The sequence below is a fragment of the Symphodus melops genome, assembly GCF_947650265.1.
Source record: "Symphodus melops genome assembly, chromosome: 14".
NCBI lineage: Eukaryota > Metazoa > Chordata > Actinopteri > Labriformes > Labridae > Symphodus > Symphodus melops.
In genome coordinates, this window is record NC_136704.1 from 16,194,873 (window position 1) to 16,213,032 (window position 18,160).

Here is an 18,160-nt window from a genome sequence, read left to right on the forward strand (position 1 = left end):
AGCATCACATCGAGGTGCCAGGTCGCAGCCAAGGCTCGGTGGCAACAGTGTCAACAGATTCGCCCCTCTCCAGAGTCGAGCGCTGAGATAAGACATCAGCTTCATCACCAGACAGCCCCTCTGGAGGGTACAAAAGGTCATCCATCACACATTTTTATGGCGTGAAAGGATGCATTCAATTCAGCAAATGTGCAATATTTTTTGAAGGTTTCATTTCTACAATTTTATTTTTAAACTATTTGTCATGATTTTTTTTTAAATTGTTCAGATCCATGTCATCTCTTACTCAGAGAATCTGACAGAAATCCATAAGTAATAGTGAAGCGTTAGTTTGACAATTTGAAGTTAAATTAGTCTAACCCTCTGCTCATTCACAAGACAAAGGTGTATAAAGTGTTTTTGTGTGATAGGCACACTGCTTGTTTAAAAACTTCTGATGTAAGTTTCTTCTAACCTGATCTTGTGGTGTGATCACCAGCGAGACGCTCCCTCTGATCCAAGGACTGAACAACATGAAAGTGAGCAGAAAGAACTGATTGACCATAATTAACTAATGGAACTTGTTTATTGCACTATTTTAAGAGGTCACACCCTATTGTAATGAGTCACACTTTACTGATCAGCACCATACATCATAATCATGTCTCTGACGTGTTGATTTCCTCTCTTTTGGTTGTCTTTGTTGATGACCCGGATCTTCACTCACATCTCCATTGTAAACATCTGACAAACATGTAACAGAGATTAGTGACACAGGGAAAAATTGAAAAAGTGTAAAATGACATCAAATAATAACAGTCCGCTTGGCAAAATCCTGAATATGGAAGCCATGGGATGGAAAAGGAGAGGGGGGGGGAAACTCTTCAAAGGCATCCTCTTGTACACAATGCTTTCTAAAAATGTCTCTGCTGCCCCCTGTCCCAGTGGCTGGCACTGCTCTATCAACACCCTGCAGCTGGCCTGTGAGCCTTGCACCCAGCTCTGGCGGCAGCTGCAACACAGTGACCAGAGCTGGCATCTGCTCCTCTTATCCTGGCATGAACACAAAGAGCTAAATTAGACTGGAAGAGTGGCTGCACTGGTGCGGTATTGTGTGTAGCAGACCTCCCAAGCCTTTGTAGAAAATGCAGCCTTAGAAAAAAAGCCCAAAAGCACATTGTGTCCCCGATGATGTTAACACTTTCTTCATACTTGAAATCGGATAAGCACAGAGGAAGTCTTAACAAACACTATGTGTTTAGCTAGGCTTACCAATGAAAGCACTTTCAGATGGTAATATGGAGTCTCTGTAGATACAGCGTCCTGGTTTGTTCCTCTTAGAAAACACAGAAATTAAAAACTCCCCCCTCAGAAATGCAAACATTGCTTGATGTTTTAACTAGCTGGTCGTTATAGTAATGCATTTACGGAGTTAAGATCACTTACAAGATGATAGGTTCTCATTTCTTGGTCCCAGTAATCTGTATGAAGGCACAAGGTAATGAGTTAAAAAGGTAAAAATGCTGAAGAGAGTTTTGCCATGTGTGCTCACCGTGTTCCTCCTTTCTCCTCATACGGCTGATTTTGAGCTGTTGATCTCGAAGAAGTGCCTGCTGCTGGATGTCGAGACTTTGTGCATCAGTGGGTGGGTCAGGATACATGTGACGGAGCCCCTCACTACTTTCTGTGTCTGATAAATAAAGGATCTCTGTTATGCAGCATTAGCAGTTCATTAGCCCAGGTATAAAGAAAAATCAATCAGAATCTGGTGAACACACTAGCTGTCCTTTCCAATAAAGGCAAAAACTGCCAAAACATAAATCCAATAAAGTGAAGAAAGGGTGAGAAACAAGTACTCTAAAAAGTATAAAAGATCGTTTCTCTTTATGTCAGCGTAAAGCGAGACAGAAAATGTTAAGGGAAGTTGGGAGCAAAGACTATAACCTCTGTACAAGGAACCTTCAGCGCCCCTGCAACAACAGTTTTGCTATGTGTAAATATTAATCTAATGTAGTTTTTGGATTTAAGGGTGGCATTCATCTATAATATTTATGTGGAAGTTTGAGAGGTGATTTTGTTAATTGGTCCCAAAGTAGCATTTCTTCTTATTTGTTGGAAGCTGGAAGTTTCAGTTTTTCAGACCCCTGCAGAAACTTTCTGGGAAACCATCCAAAGCCATTTCCTTGGTCGCTTGCAGTAAGTTCTCAGTTGTTGCTGCCAAAAAGGCCTGTTGCTGATTGAGGCCTCCCATGACCTCACAAGATTAAAGTTGCAGTGTAGCTCGAGGCACAGAGGACTGGTGATGCTCAACAAAGTCCAAAGTTGTCCTCGTCCTCATCATGTACACAATGACTAAGGCTATTACAGGAGAGCTTTTTAAAATGTTTTCTGAAGGTTGGACAATGTGGTTAGTTCAGTGTAAACAGAGTAAGCAGTGTCCAATTGGTTGCAGCTAAATGGAATAAACTGTTTTGACATGAAAGGATTATTTTCAGTTCATCACTTTTATTTAAGTGATGAAAAAGAAGCTTTTTTTTCTGCAGTGCATTGTGTGACCTTTTATGTGGCTGGGGAAACTCTGTGACATCTACTGACTCACAGGCAGTCAGAGGCTCACTGCTCACGATGCTGCAGTCTGGGGAACACTTTGGGCATACAGAGTACGATGTTAAATGAAAACCAGCTTTCAATCAGTTTAAGAGTCAGTTTTTTACCTCTGTATCTAAGCTGGTTGAACTCCCTGATATTTTGCAGATGAACTTGTGCAGCACCAGAAGAAGGACTCCTGGTCGACGGTCGAGCATCTTGCCTGTGTGACAGTTCGAAAGCATCCACTCTGGGTCGTCCTCTGGGCCTGAGCCAAGAGGAAAGGCCAACATTAGCACCATAACAAACTTTCTCACATACTGTATAGTTTTGCTCGATGACCGGGCTTTTAATTTCCACTGGATACACAGCCTTAGCCATTAAGATTCATTTCAGAAGGATATATACACGAGCATTGTTTTCAAACACTTAGGATGTAACACCTGGTTTGTGTGTGCTAAGCATTTCCAAAAGCTTTCATGAGGCATAAAGCTGGAGGCATCTGAGTAAGCAGCTTATATTGGAAGAAACTGAAAGCTTTAATACTGGCTGCAGTTTAAAGCCATTTCTCTAAAGATTTGCAAAAAAAAACAAAAAACGTATCTGAAAAGAAACAGACACTTTAGTTGTAGCTTGTAGGGCATTGATGCCTTCTTTTAAGGGGAGTCGGGCTCTTAGTTACACACTTTATCATGCGTTTTTTTCTGGGTGATCAGAATAATTCATGCCTTAATACTGTTGAGCAAGACTGGTCTTCTTATGTGAAGACGAATGAAAAGAAAATGTCCCTTCGAGGACCATATTGTTACATCACAGCAGTAATGAGTCCCTGAAACAAATGTGAACGGGGATTAGAAGACAGCCAATATGACCTGTGTCGCTTTCATTAGCTCAGAGCACAAGAAAATGTCCTTAAATACTAATAGCAAATTAAATTTGCTGTTAACCGAGACCGGATTAGTATTGTGTCTTCACCTTCATGTATCAGTGGCTGTATTAGGGGAAATTAAACCTTAAGGGGTAGAGCATTTCTAATAAGTTCACTAAATGCCTTTTTTAAGATCGGAAGAAAATTATAGCATCTAATTTATTCTGAGCATGCTGCATGAAAATTAGCCTTGCTGCTCAGGGTGTGTACGTTTAATACCTGCTGGGAGTGTAGTTACTGTTCTGTGAATTTGTGTCGCCCAGCTGAGCCTCCAGTTGTCCCTGTTTTTCCCTCAGATACCGACGGAGGGCTGACAGCTCTCTGAACACTTCCTGCCGGCCATCTGAACCAAGCATAGGGGAAATTCATTAGATCGGATGTATCATTTATTAGGCTACAGTTCACACAGATTAGGCAAGACAGTCTTACCTTTTAGTTGGGGTATGTTTGCAGGGGCATCTTGGTAGCTTGGTGCAGACATAGAGCCTTCCTGTAAGGAACAGTGTGAGCAATGTTATATCCTACATCTACAAATTAACAGCCTGGATGTTTTTTAAAAACAAACAAAAAAAACAACAACATTTTTTTGTGACATACAGTCCTGGGGGAGAGTTGGCTCGTTACGGAGGAGGGTCTGGATGCCACTTGGTTTGCCTTCTTCTTCTGCAAGGTTGGGATTGGAGGAGATGGCTCTCTCTACAGATACACGAGCAGAATCACATCATTCGATGTTAAATAAAGCTGCAAACTAAGGTACCCATAACTTTTCAGGCCTATTGCACCTCATAGCTCAAAACCGCTTGTTTCTCCTCTCTGTGTCTGCTGCTCTCAAACATCTTCTTATCCATCTCTTGTTCCCTCCTCATCACCTTCTCTTGCGTCCTGTGGTCTGTTTTAGGATCTTCATGGATCCTACTTTGGTTTTCCAGCCTCTGCTGCAGCGAGTAGAGAAAAACTGTTTTCTACCACAGGTGACGCCAAATGTGAGGTGCTCGCATTCACTGTAAAAAACAATAAAGAGGCGCTCCTCACCTTCACCTGATTTTGCCTCCTCTGCTCCTCCTCATATTCCCGTTGTATGTGAGCCCGTTCATCTTTTAGTCTCTTTTCTTCTTTTTCCTCCACAATCCTCATCCTTTCTTCCTCCTCTTCCTGTTTTCGCTTCTTTTCCTCCATCTGTTGATAATTATTCAGTATTGTTAGTTTGTTCGTTTGATTAATACCCTTCAGGCAGATTGTCGCGAAGACTGAAGGCTGTGGCCCAGCTCTTACTTGTTTTTTCAGCTCGTCTTTATATCTGTCCTCAGTGATTCCTGTAAGTGCAAAAGATACACACATCGTTTTGTCTTTAAAGTAGAGCATGGTTTACAGAACTCACACACAACCACGGCACAACCCTCTTCAGGCACTGATCACTGGTATAGTGACAGTGACAGTCGATGGGAAAGAGGCTCCTTGGCTTCACCTCCAGGAGAGAGCACGTTCCTCATCACAAAGCTCTGTGTATGTCCACTATTCCTGTATACCGGATTCCTAGATGACTCCTCGTTGACCTTGTGCATTTCAGTCAGGTTGCCTGGAAGCATGGAAACATTTATAGGTCGCACTATAAGTATTTATAACAATTCATTGTTAAAACATCTTAGGTTTGGCAGGTACTGTTAAAACAGAAAAAAACTCTTGACTCACTTATAAGATTGCCGTTTTGGTCTTTGATTGGAGCTCCTCCTCCACTTCTCCCCCACGGACTGTTTGCCATCAACTCAGCCTCTATTTTGGCATCGTAGCGCTCCTTCTCTTCTTTCTCTCTTATTCTGCGCTCGTCTCTTTCTTTGATCTGGACACAAACAAGACGTGATTTTTCAAAAGTCGGATCAAATTATGTTTGTAAGCTTGTTTGGACTTTGCTTAAAAGCCCCTGTCCCATGTTAGTCGCTAACTGTCATTCAAACTTTTTTGAGTGCTCTAAAAAGCATTTGTGCACTCCGATGATGCCTTGCGTATAAGATGTCATACCTGCTGTCTGAGTGCTTCTTGGTAGCTTTGAACGCTCTCTCTCCTCTGCTTGGATTTCTCTGCCAGAACCTCTCCGACATTCAGGGAGCTTTCTCTGCGCTGATCAGGTGCTCTACAAGCAAAGAGATCAAATGATCATTGAATGAGGCAGGTGTACAACAGGGACCGACTGACTGAAATTCATTTTTGCATTCTCTCTGAGATAGAGAAAAAAAACATCTCATGACTATCTATTTAATATATTACACACTAACTGAAAGAAGTAAGAGGGTTAGATGTGCACTGACTTGGTGGGTCTGGGAGAAGGTGGTCTTTGAGGAGGACTGTAGAAATTCACAGCCTGCTCCTGTCCAGGTGCAACATCTTTAAAAATGTTCAAGATGATCAATACAAACAACATTAAAAACTATCTGTGCATTCTTTTCCAACATTAAAATGTTTGGGGGTCGCCGGTGGCGCAGCGGCAGTGCGCGCGACCCCATGTATTGAGGCTCAGTCCTCACGCGCGGGCGGCCCGGGTTCTTGTCGGGCCTGTGGCCCATTTCCCGCATGTCTCTCCCCACTCTCTCTCCCTGATTTCCGACTCTCTCCACTGTCCTCCCTCTATAATAAAGGCATAAAAGCCAAAAAAAAAAAAAGTTTGCTCTCACAAAAATCTAAATGGGAAGAAAATAATTGGAACCAAGCAGGCCCGTCATTCAATGAAATTGATCAGTCGCTGGATCAGGTGAACTCATTTCAATAAACTATACAGCCACATATAGTAACAATACTATCCATCCATCCACTAACCATATTCCTTATCTCTCCTATAATGGGGGGCTGAAGCCAATCCCAGCTGTTATTGGACATGGGGCGTGCCTGGGGCGTGCCTGGTAATAATATCATTTCGGCTGTAAATTTTGAATTAAACATTTCTATGAGTCTTTTTGGCCCTTCATATGGCCATAAAGTGGCAACACAGCAAATGGTCCTGTGAGCTTATTTAATCCAACATGATTTACTGCTCTCTAAATTGAAACGGCGAGATTTTGCAAGTCGGTTTCGGACTGTGAGGACATTAGACCATACAAGTGTCCCACACGAATATGCATATAACTTACATTACACTTGCCAATTTTACAAAGTGAAATTGTTTCAGATATGGAAATGTTTTAAGTACTATGGTTAGCAATAATGCAAAGGTAACATGATTTGTATTAAAAGTCAAAGTCACAAAAAACAAACTTTAAAAGAAAATGGTTGTGATACTCTACTCTGATAGTAAGGAAGATTAGGGTCTAATGGATTCCTGGAGGCATAGTAGTAATACGGTGCATCATAAGGAGTCTTGTAATGAATTGTTACAATGGGAGGGTCAGGAGGAGGAACAGCAGGAACCCTGGGGGGAAAAAAGCACAAGCATTTAAATTAAATCACAGCAGATCTACTATAGTTATTCATGCAAATGAACATACATGTAAGCTACCTCTGCATGGCCGTTTCTCCCAGCATGTTTGTAAAGTACCTCTGGTAGTCCTCATTAAAGTAGTTGAATGCAGGGACACCTTGTGCTGCCCTTGTGCCTGACTCAGTCAAAGTCCTTCCTGTAAGTTGACCGAGCGCTGTTTTGTGGTCCATGTGGGACATTCCTCGGGGAGTATTCTGCTCTGCGCCCTCGGTGGCTTTAGGATTTTTAGCTTGTAAATTTGGGTCCTTTTCTGTGGACTCCAGATCTATTCCAGGCCTTTTGCAGATATCTTGTTTCCACCTGTCATAATGCAGATTTACAGCCTCAAACTGCTTAATTCTGTCAGGCTGTAAGAGTATATCCAACATGCAAAAGAAAGAAGGAAACTGTTGAAGATTAAGTACAATTAAATATATTGCCTATATAATAGTAATAAATCGTTTAAATGTGAGATGTGTTTACTTAGTTGCTGGATTGTTTCTATTAAACTTTGTCAAGTAACTACTGTATGAAAGTTATAGCAGCAAGTGCAGGCAAGATACATGTGATGAGCTCTGATTTAGCTGAAGATGGCACAGTTAGAGAATCACATTCAGGTTTTGTTATCCTTCTCTACCTCTTTCTCAGGGTCTGTGGCTCCAGTAGCAGCAACCCTTAGCTCAAGCTCCTTCTCCCTGGAAAAAAAAAAAAAAAAACCATCCCATCACTTGTCTTGTTGACTCTCTGGGATGTGCCCGCAGTAAAACTTTCAAATGCTGATTCCTTGAATCAGCGTGAAAACTCACCTGATCTTGTTATTTCTCTTTTCTGCCATTTGTTTCAGCAGCTCTTGTTTATATTGTTCTTTCCTCTGCTGAGAGACTGATTGGTCCTCTGTTGCTCCTTTATGAAAACAGAGAGATTTCAACTGGCAAATGTCATTAATAAAGGCAGAAAAACATCATGCCATAAAAAGTATATTTACCTATTAATAGTCCGGTAGCAAACTGTGCTTTTTGGGGGCTGGTAGCAGATCCTGATCTTGCAGTGGTCCTCATTTTGTCTGGCATTTTCAGACTATTTAACACAGATAGGCATATCCTGACACTACACAAGACTCATCTATTTACAGACAGGATATAAGGTTAACAGCGATCAGTTCCCCATAGATAGATAGATAGATAGATAGATAGATAGATAGATAGATAGATAGATAGATAGATAGATAGATAGATAGATAGATAGATAGCTTTATTGATCCTGAGGGAAATTCAAGTTTCCCACACCTAGCTACCGTGTTACATACGCAACACCATGTAACAATCCTAGTTTGCTTGCACAGTTTTCTGGACACAGGGAGTGAAGCGTCATGCTGGAATCAATCCAGGTTCTGAGATAAAACTGGGTTGAGTAAGTGCCTGGACCTGGGCCAACACTCACCCTCAATCACTGCTCAACACATAACAGCTTCCTCAGTGAGGCTCAACTTAATGGCAAGACAGGAAACAATAAAAGAGGAGAGTGCCAGAGAGCAATGACTTCTTATGGTGGCGATTATCAATACCTGCCATGTGTTGAGTCATTCAATCAGATTTCTTTATTGATTGAGAATATTAATGTGACTCTCATGGAGGATGTTATTGACTTCCTCTGAGAGTGAATACTTTTCCAAATAAGAATCATTCTTTAAGCAGTCCTAATCTTCATGTTGTCAACCTTAATATTTACAGTCTGTGCCGCCAACATAGAACTTAATCTTAGCTTACTCTGACTTCCCAAACAAGTCATCGTCATTCTGGTCAGTACCACAAGGGGCCTCCACCTCCTTGATGTCTTGAGGAGCTCTGCCATTAAAAGAGAGATGACAGGTGGAGAAGGTTCATATAATCATACGTAACCCTCTGTGCATCGGTCTACGTAAACTTAAGTTTAACAACAGAAAAAAGCAACACCTGTTAGGTCTGCGTTCTCTTGTCCTCCTTTCGCCATTGTATTCGGGCTCTGGAGTGTGTCTGCCATGCCTCCTTCTGTGTTTGAACTCCAACTCCTCCTTGTCAGTGTCCAGCTCCTCGTCAGAGTTATAAGGCTCATTTGTTCGAACGACTTGCCAACGCTTTCGCCCTTGATGGACTGGTGCCAAAGTCCCTTGCCCTTTTCCATTTTCCGCTGCATCAGTAAGAGTGGCAGCATCTCTTCTGTGTGCATTGTGCTCCCAGGGAACAGGGTGATCACTTCTATGCCTGTCTGGGATCGGAGAAGGATGTGCTGGAGGAGAAATGCAGACAGCGCCTGATGGTTGATGACGGTTCTGTTTAGGCTGAAAGTGAAAATGCAAAAACTGTTTTTATATGAAGTTTCACATAGCATAGGAAAAACCTCGAACAAACCCTGTTTAGAGGGAGCTCAGCATTTTTTTGAGTGGAATTACCTTTTTTTAAAAAAAAAGAAACTATCAACATGCTCGTATTACCTCTGTAGCAGAATGAGGTACACCCCTCCTCAACCTTCTGTTTTGCTCTTGATTCTGTAGGTATAGGTTGTATTCTTTTTTCCTCTCCTCACGTAGTTTTTCCTGTGAGAAGAATAAATTCAAAGCGGTCTTTTTCATATTTCCAACTAAATATACAACACTAGCTACATACAGTGGCTTACCATTTCATTACAGATATTACAGAATATTATTTTGTTTGTGATATAAATTTAATTCCTCATGAAGGTGTCTATTTTCTAATACCTGTATCATTAATACTACATTGTTTTATCTTGAATTTCCTTCGGGATCAATAAAGTATCTATCTATCTATCACTGTTTTCACATACTGCTGGACTTTGATTCTTTTTCATCATAGCTCACAGATCATGATATTCCTTCATAAATATTAATCACTTGTGATGCTTGGCTGACAACAGAGCGACCCAGGTGGGACTTGAACCCACAATCCCCAGCTCCGGAGGCTGATGCCTTATCCATTAGGCCACCGGGCCACATAACAATAATGTGAAACAAAACGTTCCACAATCAACTCTTCGTATCTGCTTAAACACCCACTGCAGTCTGATAGGAGTACAACATCCCTCCTGTTTTGTCACAAACAGAACAGTGCTCACAGAAAACCCCACCTGAACTGATGTTTTGTCAGCAATAGGTAAAGAGAGACCTTGGGGTTGCAGACAAGGTTCACTAGCTCTTGTGTCCTTTTTCTATATAGAAGAAAATTAAAAAGGACAATATGGTGAGTCAGTAAAAATAAAACACATCTCAAAAAGGTTGTTTCAGAGCACATCAACAGACCTTGGCAACATATTGTTTGTAGTCTATTTGAAGCTCCTGCTGCAGTTTACTTTTCCTCCTTTCATAGTCAGTTCCCAGCAGCAAACTTAATTCACAACCTGCATAGTTAAAACAATAAATTGAACATAAAACATAAGATATTATTCTTTTGAGGAAAGAATATATCCTTACTTATACAATACCTGCATTAGGTGATATTCCTTGAGCTGCTGATGCTGGAGGCATGTCCACCAATGTTGTTTGCATTACCAGCACTCTACTATAAACATTTACACATTATTGTCAATCATCCAATAAATTTGCTCTTCAGTAAAACTAGTCATCCTCTCATTTATACTCTCATACTCTTGAGACTTGCAATATGAATATGAGTGGTTCATCCCACCTCAATGAATATTTATCTTTGGGAGCTTCCTATACATGCTATTAAAAAATTACCTACCTTCGTATTTATATTACATTGTTCCAAAGCTCAACAAGCTTAGCCGTGTTTACAGAATTTACTCGTAATAATATCATACGATGCATAATTTAGACGATATCATCTGGCAAATCTGGCTAGCTCATGTCTAAAATGATCAACATGGCGCAAAGCATCATTTGGTTGCTATGGGAAACCACGACACACGTTTTCCTTAGAGACACAAGGAAAGAAGGAGAGTTTAAAATAGAGGAAAATTAGCTGAGACCAGACATACCCACTGTCTATAATGGAAATAAACTATTTAGTAATATGTATTTTGCGGTGGTTGACTTTTGAAAATGTTTTGATTCTGTGGCATAAATTAGTTAACAATAGTAACTAAAGGGAGTTTGAACGCAACAACTAAAGGCCCCTTGAACCTTGCATTCAGGCTTTAAAAAACCTATTTTAATCATTAATTAAATCAAAGTTGCAGTCTTGTGGTCATTTGTCGAAGACCTTACCTTATTTAACTGCAGTGCAAAAGACATAAAAGGAAAAGGCTTAGTGCATGTGATTCTTACAGAGGGCGCTAGGTGTCAGTGTGTCCCCAGCGGTTGGTTGTGGTGCTTCCAGGACTGCACCATGTATTCTACCAGAGGGGTGGATGTGTTTTCATATAAGTGATAACTGAGGTAAAATGCTTTACAGTGTAATGCAATTACTTTTTTAAAATGACATACTAATTTAAGGACATGACATGCATCATACAACACGCATATCAAGCAATTATTTTACGATTAGTGTGAACATTTCCTATTGGTTTGATCCACTGTCATGGCTCCCTGACTTACACGGCTTTTTGTGCTCTGTTACGGCGTCAACAGAATCTTCGTAAAAAATATAAAGTTGACTCGCTTTCTTGATCAGAAATAGGTATTTCAACGACTCACTTTTGTTTTGTCATCATTGTCCACTGCTCATTATGGCAGGGAGTAGCACTGCGCAGAAAACATGGGAGCTAACTAACAGCATGCAGGAAGTTCAGAGCATAGATGAAATTTACAAATATGACAAAAAACAACAACAAGAAATCCTTGCTGCGAAGCCGTGGACGAAGGAGTAAGTATAGGTCACTTATATCGCATTACGCTGTTGGTTTCTGTGTTTTTGTAAAGCTAAATCATTGGTGTCGTGTTTATTGTGTGTTTTAAATTGATAGCCCTTGATAGCTTGGCTAAAAAACTAGCATTGGTTTATTTGTAAACAGCAGTGTTGTGAATATAGGTAAATGCACTCATTCATATCATCCTGAACATGTGTCTCTTTGACTCTTTAGTCATCACTATTTCAAGTACTGCAAAATCTCAGCGTTGGCCTTGTTGAAGATGGTAATGCACGCAAGGTCCGGGGGAAACCTGGAGGTGATGGGCCTGATGTTGGGGAAGGTGGACGGTGAAACCATGATCATCATGGACAGCTTTGCCTTGCCCGTTGAGGGAACAGAAACTCGAGTCAACGCTCAGGCTGCAGCCTACGAGTACATGGCTGCTTATATTGAAAATGCCAAACAGGTAGGACTTCCATTGAAGGGAACTTCTTGAATTTCATGTTTGAAGAAGAGAAACCAAGCTCTTCATACAAACAGTTTGATATTTCACTATATTGAGGGTTTTTTTTTTTAAATAAATATTGCATTTTGTATGTATGCATTCGACTCTAACCAAAAATCTAATTCTAGTTTGTATGTGAGTCTGCATTACTTTATATTTTACTATAATGTTGACAGGAAGGGTTTTTGGGCCAATATGTGTCTTTAGATTGGATCAATATGGTGAGCATTAACACAGACCACTTAAAAACATTTAGATGCATTAGGCTTTTATAGAAACAGTTTCAAAATAATAGGCAGGGCAGTTTTAGGTTACATTCTTACAAATACTACACGTTTATCTTAAGAAGGGAATCACTTAGTGAATTAGATAAAACAATAGGTTTGACTGGTTATTTAAAAAAAACATTTATTTGCATACATTAAGATTACTGTATGGTCCATATTATTTCACTTTTATCGATTGCACAATATTTACTAGCACAAACAGGGAGAGCAGAATGCTATTTATATCCTAAATAACCGTTGTCTAATATTTTTATTTATGTGAGTCTTTGATAAGATTATTCTTTAATTGTTGTAATTAATTCTGATAATGCCACTATGAGGGTTATGTACTTTACCTCTGTTTCCAATATATAATAGAATATATTTATAAAAACACGCCAATAATGCACTTCATAGAATATTAACAGCTATGGTAATATTTTAAATCTATTTTTATAAAATGTGATCTTCTCAATTTGTCTGTTTTCTTCTGTAACAACATATCTGATGCCTTGAATAATGTGTCTTGAATCCTACAGGTCGGCCGGCTCGAGAACGCTATTGGCTGGTACCACAGTCACCCTGGCTATGGGTGCTGGCTCTCAGGCATCGATGTCAGCACTCAGATGCTCAACCAGCAATTTCAGGAGCCATTTGTTGCCGTTGTGGTAAGTTTGCAAATAAAGTCATCATTTTTATTTCATGCTACATCTTTTTTTTTTTTTGCACCCCTTGAAGCTGGTATTCAAAGAAGTACAATCTTTACTCTTTGAATAGCACAATACAAGTACATGTGTGTGTTGCTGAGAAGGGGGCAAGATTATTGATGTATGAACTGTCGCTTTCCGTGCAGTACTGATGAATATCTTGCTATTGCAACCATATATGCTATTTACACTTCATTTAATGCCATGGGCGGCATACAACTAAGTGTGTATTTTCAGTACACTGACAGCCGTAGTAAAAGGCTCCTGGTGGCCAGATTCGAGTGGTCCCTAGAGATTAGTTTGACCCCTGACCTTGCTTTCCTGTTGTACTGTATCTTGCTCTGTACAGATCGACCCGACTCGTACTATTTCAGCAGGGAAAGTCAACCTTGGCGCCTTCAGGACCTACCCAAAGGTACAGCAAAGACCGCATATGTCTGTAGTTTTTAGATATGTGTTGTACTATGATATTTGTATTTTTTGTTTCGAAAATGATCTGGTTATGTTAGAGATGCACTTAGATTTATTGTTGTTTCTCATTATTCCCTCTTTTGATTTTCAGGGTTACAAACCTCCTGATGAGGGGCCGTCAGAATATCAGACGATCCCCTTGAGCAAGATTGAAGACTTTGGTGTTCACTGTAAACAGTGAGTATTAATTTATATATCTCTTATAACCACACTAATTATAGTCTCAAGAATGCCTCCAACATGTACCAAAACATACATTTTATTTTTAGATAGTTTTATTATTTTTAGGTTTAATTTTGGAATACTTTCATACATGAATAACTGTTTTCTGGACCACACTTGTGTTTTTCCCTGATTTATTTTTTATTTAGGTATTATGCTTTGGAGGTCACTTACTTCAAGTCTTCCCTCGATAGAAAGCTACTGGAACTCCTTTGGAATAAATATTGGGTCAATACCTTAAGTTCCTCAAGTCTCCTCACGGTATGTAAGCAGTGTAATAAAAAAAAGGGGGTGTGGGTGCTAATTGTTTGACATTTTGATTTATGGTTAATTTTTACTCAATAACTCATGGAGACATGTGGTCAACTGCTTGTGATGTTGTGATTTATTACTGCGTATTAGCCAGGAGTCCTTGTTTATTGATAGAAGTAATAAGCTTAATTTGAGGTTTAAATGTTAAAGTTGGACCCGACTCCATTGATACAGATAATGTCGTTGTGGATCATCTCTTTCCACCCATAGTCTAAAGATTGAAAGCCCCTCATGCGAATTCCCATTGTGGATGCAGTCACCCTGTCCCGAGCTTGACTAAATAGTCTAAATAGGCATCAGGCTTATCCAAACAGCGAGCTCTTTGGCATTCGGGATGAAGATGAATTGACTACATGTCAAGAACAAGCTGCTCTCTGGGTGACAGGCTTTGTCAGTTGCTACACTGTCACCCTCGTCAGGGGCCCCCTGTGTCATTGTGTTTTAATTACCTTGTCCACTAAAAACACGGCCCCACCTTAAGCAAACTTTTCCCGACTTCTTCTCATTCACCACGAGACGCGGAGTGTTCCCGCAGCTTGTTAGACAGATTTGTTGCCATTCTGCGCGTTTCTCTTTCTTTGAGGAAAAGCTGTTCTCTATCTTTTGTTGGCAAATTGTGCATGCATGGGTGTTTATGTTTGTGTGTGTGTGTGCTTGTTGGATGGTCAGAACTCGGACTACACCACGGGCCAGGTATTTGACCTGTCAGAGAAGCTGGAGCAGTCGGAGGCCCAGCTGGGAAGGGGAAGCTTCATGCTTGGCTTGGACACACATGACAGGAAGTCTGAGGACAAACTGGCAAAAGCAACGCGAGATAGGTACATCTTTTTTTCATCCAGAAAATAAGGTCTGCATAGTAAAATTTAAGCCATAATTTATAAATATTTTGGGCATTAAATGTAAGTTCGCTGGCTCTGAATCATTTTCACACTTCTACTGAAAGCACTGCAAGTACATAACCTGATGGGAAAGTGGTTTGTGGTATAGATTTTAGTATAATCTGTGTATTTGGTTTTTCTGACAGATTACTGGCCAACTCAACCTTGTTGTTTTTAATCTCCTGTCCTTGTTTTTTGGTGACTATAATTCAAATCAAGGTTTGAAGTTTCAGGTCATTTACACCAATATTATTTAGATACCACGGTATGTGGGGCAATTGCTTACATTGTTATTGTATGAAATTACATTTGAAATTTGTATTTTTTTTTATTTTATTTCAGACGGCAAAAGATTTTCTTTTTTTACAATTAAAATTTTCAAAATATGTTCATCACTCTATTCTTATTTGTAAAAGCACGCTTTAATCAAGCTTTATGCATATTGCACCTTTAATACAAATCAAATGTGATTTACAGTGACTGAAAAACAAGAAAGAATTAAGTTATAACCTTGACAAAAAGGAGATTAATATTACAATTGGTTTATCAAAATATCTTCTGGTTATTATCTGTCCATCTGCTAATGACTTATTTCTTGATCTGTAGTCTATTTAGATTTGTAACCCTCCAGTTATTCCAGGAGTGTGCATAAAAACAGAACACTATAACATGTAATTTTATTTAATTATTTTAATGGAATATCATTTTAATGATTCAACCAAACAAAAGAGCATCTAAACTAAATCTGTTTCTTATACTAATGTCAGCCATCTCTGATATAATCTTACTCTAAATGAATAATGAAACTTCACCTACAATACAGGATTAACTGTCGTCAAGTCACAGTTTATTTATATAGCCCACTAAAATAACCTCAACTGAACAAAGCGCTGTGCTGTCTGTGAAAGTGTGCTGATGCGAGTGTAGTTGAAATATCTCTGCATTTATTGAACTAACCTCCAGTTTTTACTATGGTTCGTTTCAGCTGTAAGACAACCATCGAGGCCATTCATGGCCTGATGTCACAAGTCATCAAGGACAAACTCTTCAATCAAATCAACACATCTGCCAATTAAAGCTGGACAGCAGAGGAGTTGGAATCCGCCTAGATTTACTGTGCATGTCTAGCACTTGTTTGTGTGTATATGCTAAGGGTAATTGTATCTATTATTTCTCATGGGAGTGATTTTTAAATTCAAACTCTTTTTATGCCCTATAAGTACAGATTATAGAGGCACGACTTCTGCAAAAATAAAACATGAGTTGAATCTGTATGTTTCCTTTTTTTTGGGGGGGGGGGGGGGCATTTTGGAGAGTTAGGACAGTGAGATTGGTGAATGATGTGTGGTAAAGGAGCCACAGGTCAGACTCGAACTCGCTTGGAGGTCAGCCTCTGTACATAGGGTGGGAGCACCATACAACTGAACCACCAGCACATATTTCATTTCTTTAATCTAATAATTTTCTTTTGTTGTAGTCGGCAATATGCAAAAAAAATATATATATTACAGATGGAAAACTAAACCAGTAGTACAACATGGACATTTTACCTCAACACTGAGTCCTATGTAGATATTTTGCCAATTGTAAAGTAATCTTTTTGCATGAAGGGCCTTTATTCTTCTGCAGACCAACAACATGACTTATGACCAGTCCTTCAAAAGCAGCCTGTCACATGGTTACATAATGGAAACAACAAACTCAGGGTTCTGCGTAGGTTCAACAGGAATGCAAAGTGTGAAAAGTCTCTGCGGAGTCACTCCTATAGCTCCGTTTAGCTTGAGGTGGTAGACACTCGGGCAGAGTGGCCAGCTCGTCAGGTTTTGGCGTGGCAGTGATGCAGCGCAGAAACAGAAGCTGTACACAGTGGAGTCTATTCAGCCTAAACGTCTGCTCTTCATCGAAGCAGACAATCTCCAAGTCTGCGTTCTTTTACTGACAGAGCGTTTGGGCTGGGTTTGTGTCAAGTCTTTTTTTGTGGTATTATAATGGCTAAATGTATATTTTTGATGTCATGTATTGCAGGGGGGACGTTCCCAGTGGGACTCAGGATGCAACTGTTTTTGCTCATGTGCATGAGTTTTGGCACCACTTCTTGTAATGATTTTCTTTTACCATTATCTAAGCCATGTCTTAGATTGAAGGGTGTTCAGTATAGAAGTTCAAGAAAAGGAAACGTATTCGATTATAAAGGAAACGTATTCGATTATATTTCATGTGATTTAGAAAATTTGACATTTTTGAATATGTTATCTGCACATGCGGTCTATTGAACAGCTCATGTTTTTGCCAAATATTTAAATGTATTACATGCATGACTGTCGCACATTTGAGGAAGTATTTGCAGTATGCATTTCTGAAATACTTTCATCTAATGTTTGGGTTTTCTTGGTGATTCAAGAATCAGTTAAACATATTGAACTCGTTGGACATGTAAATATTGTGATTATCACCAGATGGACATTTGTATGCATGACTAAAGGTGGAATAGGAACCTTTATGTAAATTCTAATCAAGTCAAATTGTGGATAGCCAAAAATCTATAACCCATCTAATTTACCTTACTTTTCTAACATTTGGCAATTCTTAAATTCCAAAGTATGTTCCCCATTAAGATAAAGAGGTTTTTACAGATTGCTCTGGAATGCCCTGCACTTTTCTGTCCACACAATAAGGCGCTGAAGTATGCTTTGTCAATGACTGATCTGATGTGAGAGCAGCAGATTGATGTGGCCCATGATTAATAGCAATGGGTTACTGCAGTATTTAGGCCCTAAAAATCTATTAACCCTTCTAGGATCTAGTGATGTTGTGTTTTCTTTGTCACTCAAGGGGATTAATTCAACATGCCCTGTGCCACATGTGTGAAGAAGTCGAACTCAGCTCACAAGCCTGGAGCTGCCCCATGCACTTCCTCTCTGCCATGTGCTCCCGCATAAGTGGAGGCAAGTCACTCTCTAACAGGAAACCTAGGTCTTGACATAATAGAGATTAGCAATGCAGGAGTCACTGGCAGAGGGGCTTTGGGTCTGATTAGGAATGCTGTTGCCTTTATAAT

At 39.8% G+C, this 18,160-nt stretch overlaps 2 protein-coding genes across 10 annotated transcripts; one reads left to right on the forward strand and one right to left on the reverse strand.

Annotated features, from left to right (window-relative positions):
- Positions 1–546: 546 nt before the first annotated feature.
- On the reverse strand, positions 547–11,277 carry cspp1a (centrosome and spindle pole associated protein 1a). 7 transcript variants are annotated; one of them, XM_079361228.1, is made up of 27 exons: positions 11,218–11,277; positions 10,413–10,489; positions 10,231–10,328; positions 10,059–10,139; positions 9,409–9,510; positions 8,891–9,255; positions 8,705–8,782; positions 7,924–8,015; positions 7,745–7,841; positions 7,576–7,633; positions 6,978–7,306; positions 6,766–6,890; positions 5,797–5,872; positions 5,510–5,621; positions 5,183–5,330; positions 4,959–5,069; positions 4,766–4,806; positions 4,526–4,669; positions 4,276–4,428; positions 4,091–4,189; positions 3,923–3,983; positions 3,713–3,836; positions 2,694–2,833; positions 1,532–1,669; positions 1,426–1,460; positions 1,252–1,315; positions 547–723 (listed from the first exon to the last, which is right to left on the reverse strand). In XM_079361228.1, the coding sequence occupies exons 2-27, from the start codon at positions 10,474–10,476 to the stop codon at positions 620–622; spliced, it is 3,039 nt and encodes a 1,012-aa protein (XP_079217354.1). In that variant the 5' UTR covers positions 10,477–10,489; positions 11,218–11,277; the 3' UTR covers positions 547–619. The 7 variants fall into 7 exon arrangements, with proteins under 7 accessions (XP_079217354.1, XP_079217353.1, XP_079217356.1 ...); XM_079361227.1 differs by having other exon boundaries at positions 11,158–11,262; XM_079361230.1 differs by having other exon boundaries at positions 10,413–10,486; positions 11,158–11,237.
- Positions 11,238–16,374, forward strand: cops5 (COP9 signalosome subunit 5). Of its 3 annotated transcripts, XM_079361267.1 has the most exons (9): positions 11,242–11,328; positions 11,626–11,755; positions 11,973–12,207; positions 13,052–13,180; positions 13,569–13,634; positions 13,782–13,867; positions 14,062–14,173; positions 14,894–15,042; positions 16,088–16,374. In XM_079361267.1, exons 2-9 carry the CDS (start codon positions 11,667–11,669, stop codon positions 16,176–16,178), a joined length of 957 nt encoding a protein of 318 aa, XP_079217393.1. In that variant the 5' UTR covers positions 11,242–11,328; positions 11,626–11,666; the 3' UTR covers positions 16,179–16,374. The 3 variants fall into 3 exon arrangements, with proteins under 3 accessions (XP_079217394.1, XP_079217393.1, XP_079217392.1); XM_079361268.1 differs by lacking the exon at positions 11,626–11,755 and having other exon boundaries at positions 11,238–11,328; XM_079361266.1 differs by lacking the exon at positions 11,242–11,328 and having other exon boundaries at positions 11,379–11,755.
- The last annotated feature ends 1,786 nt before the right edge of the window (positions 16,375–18,160 follow it).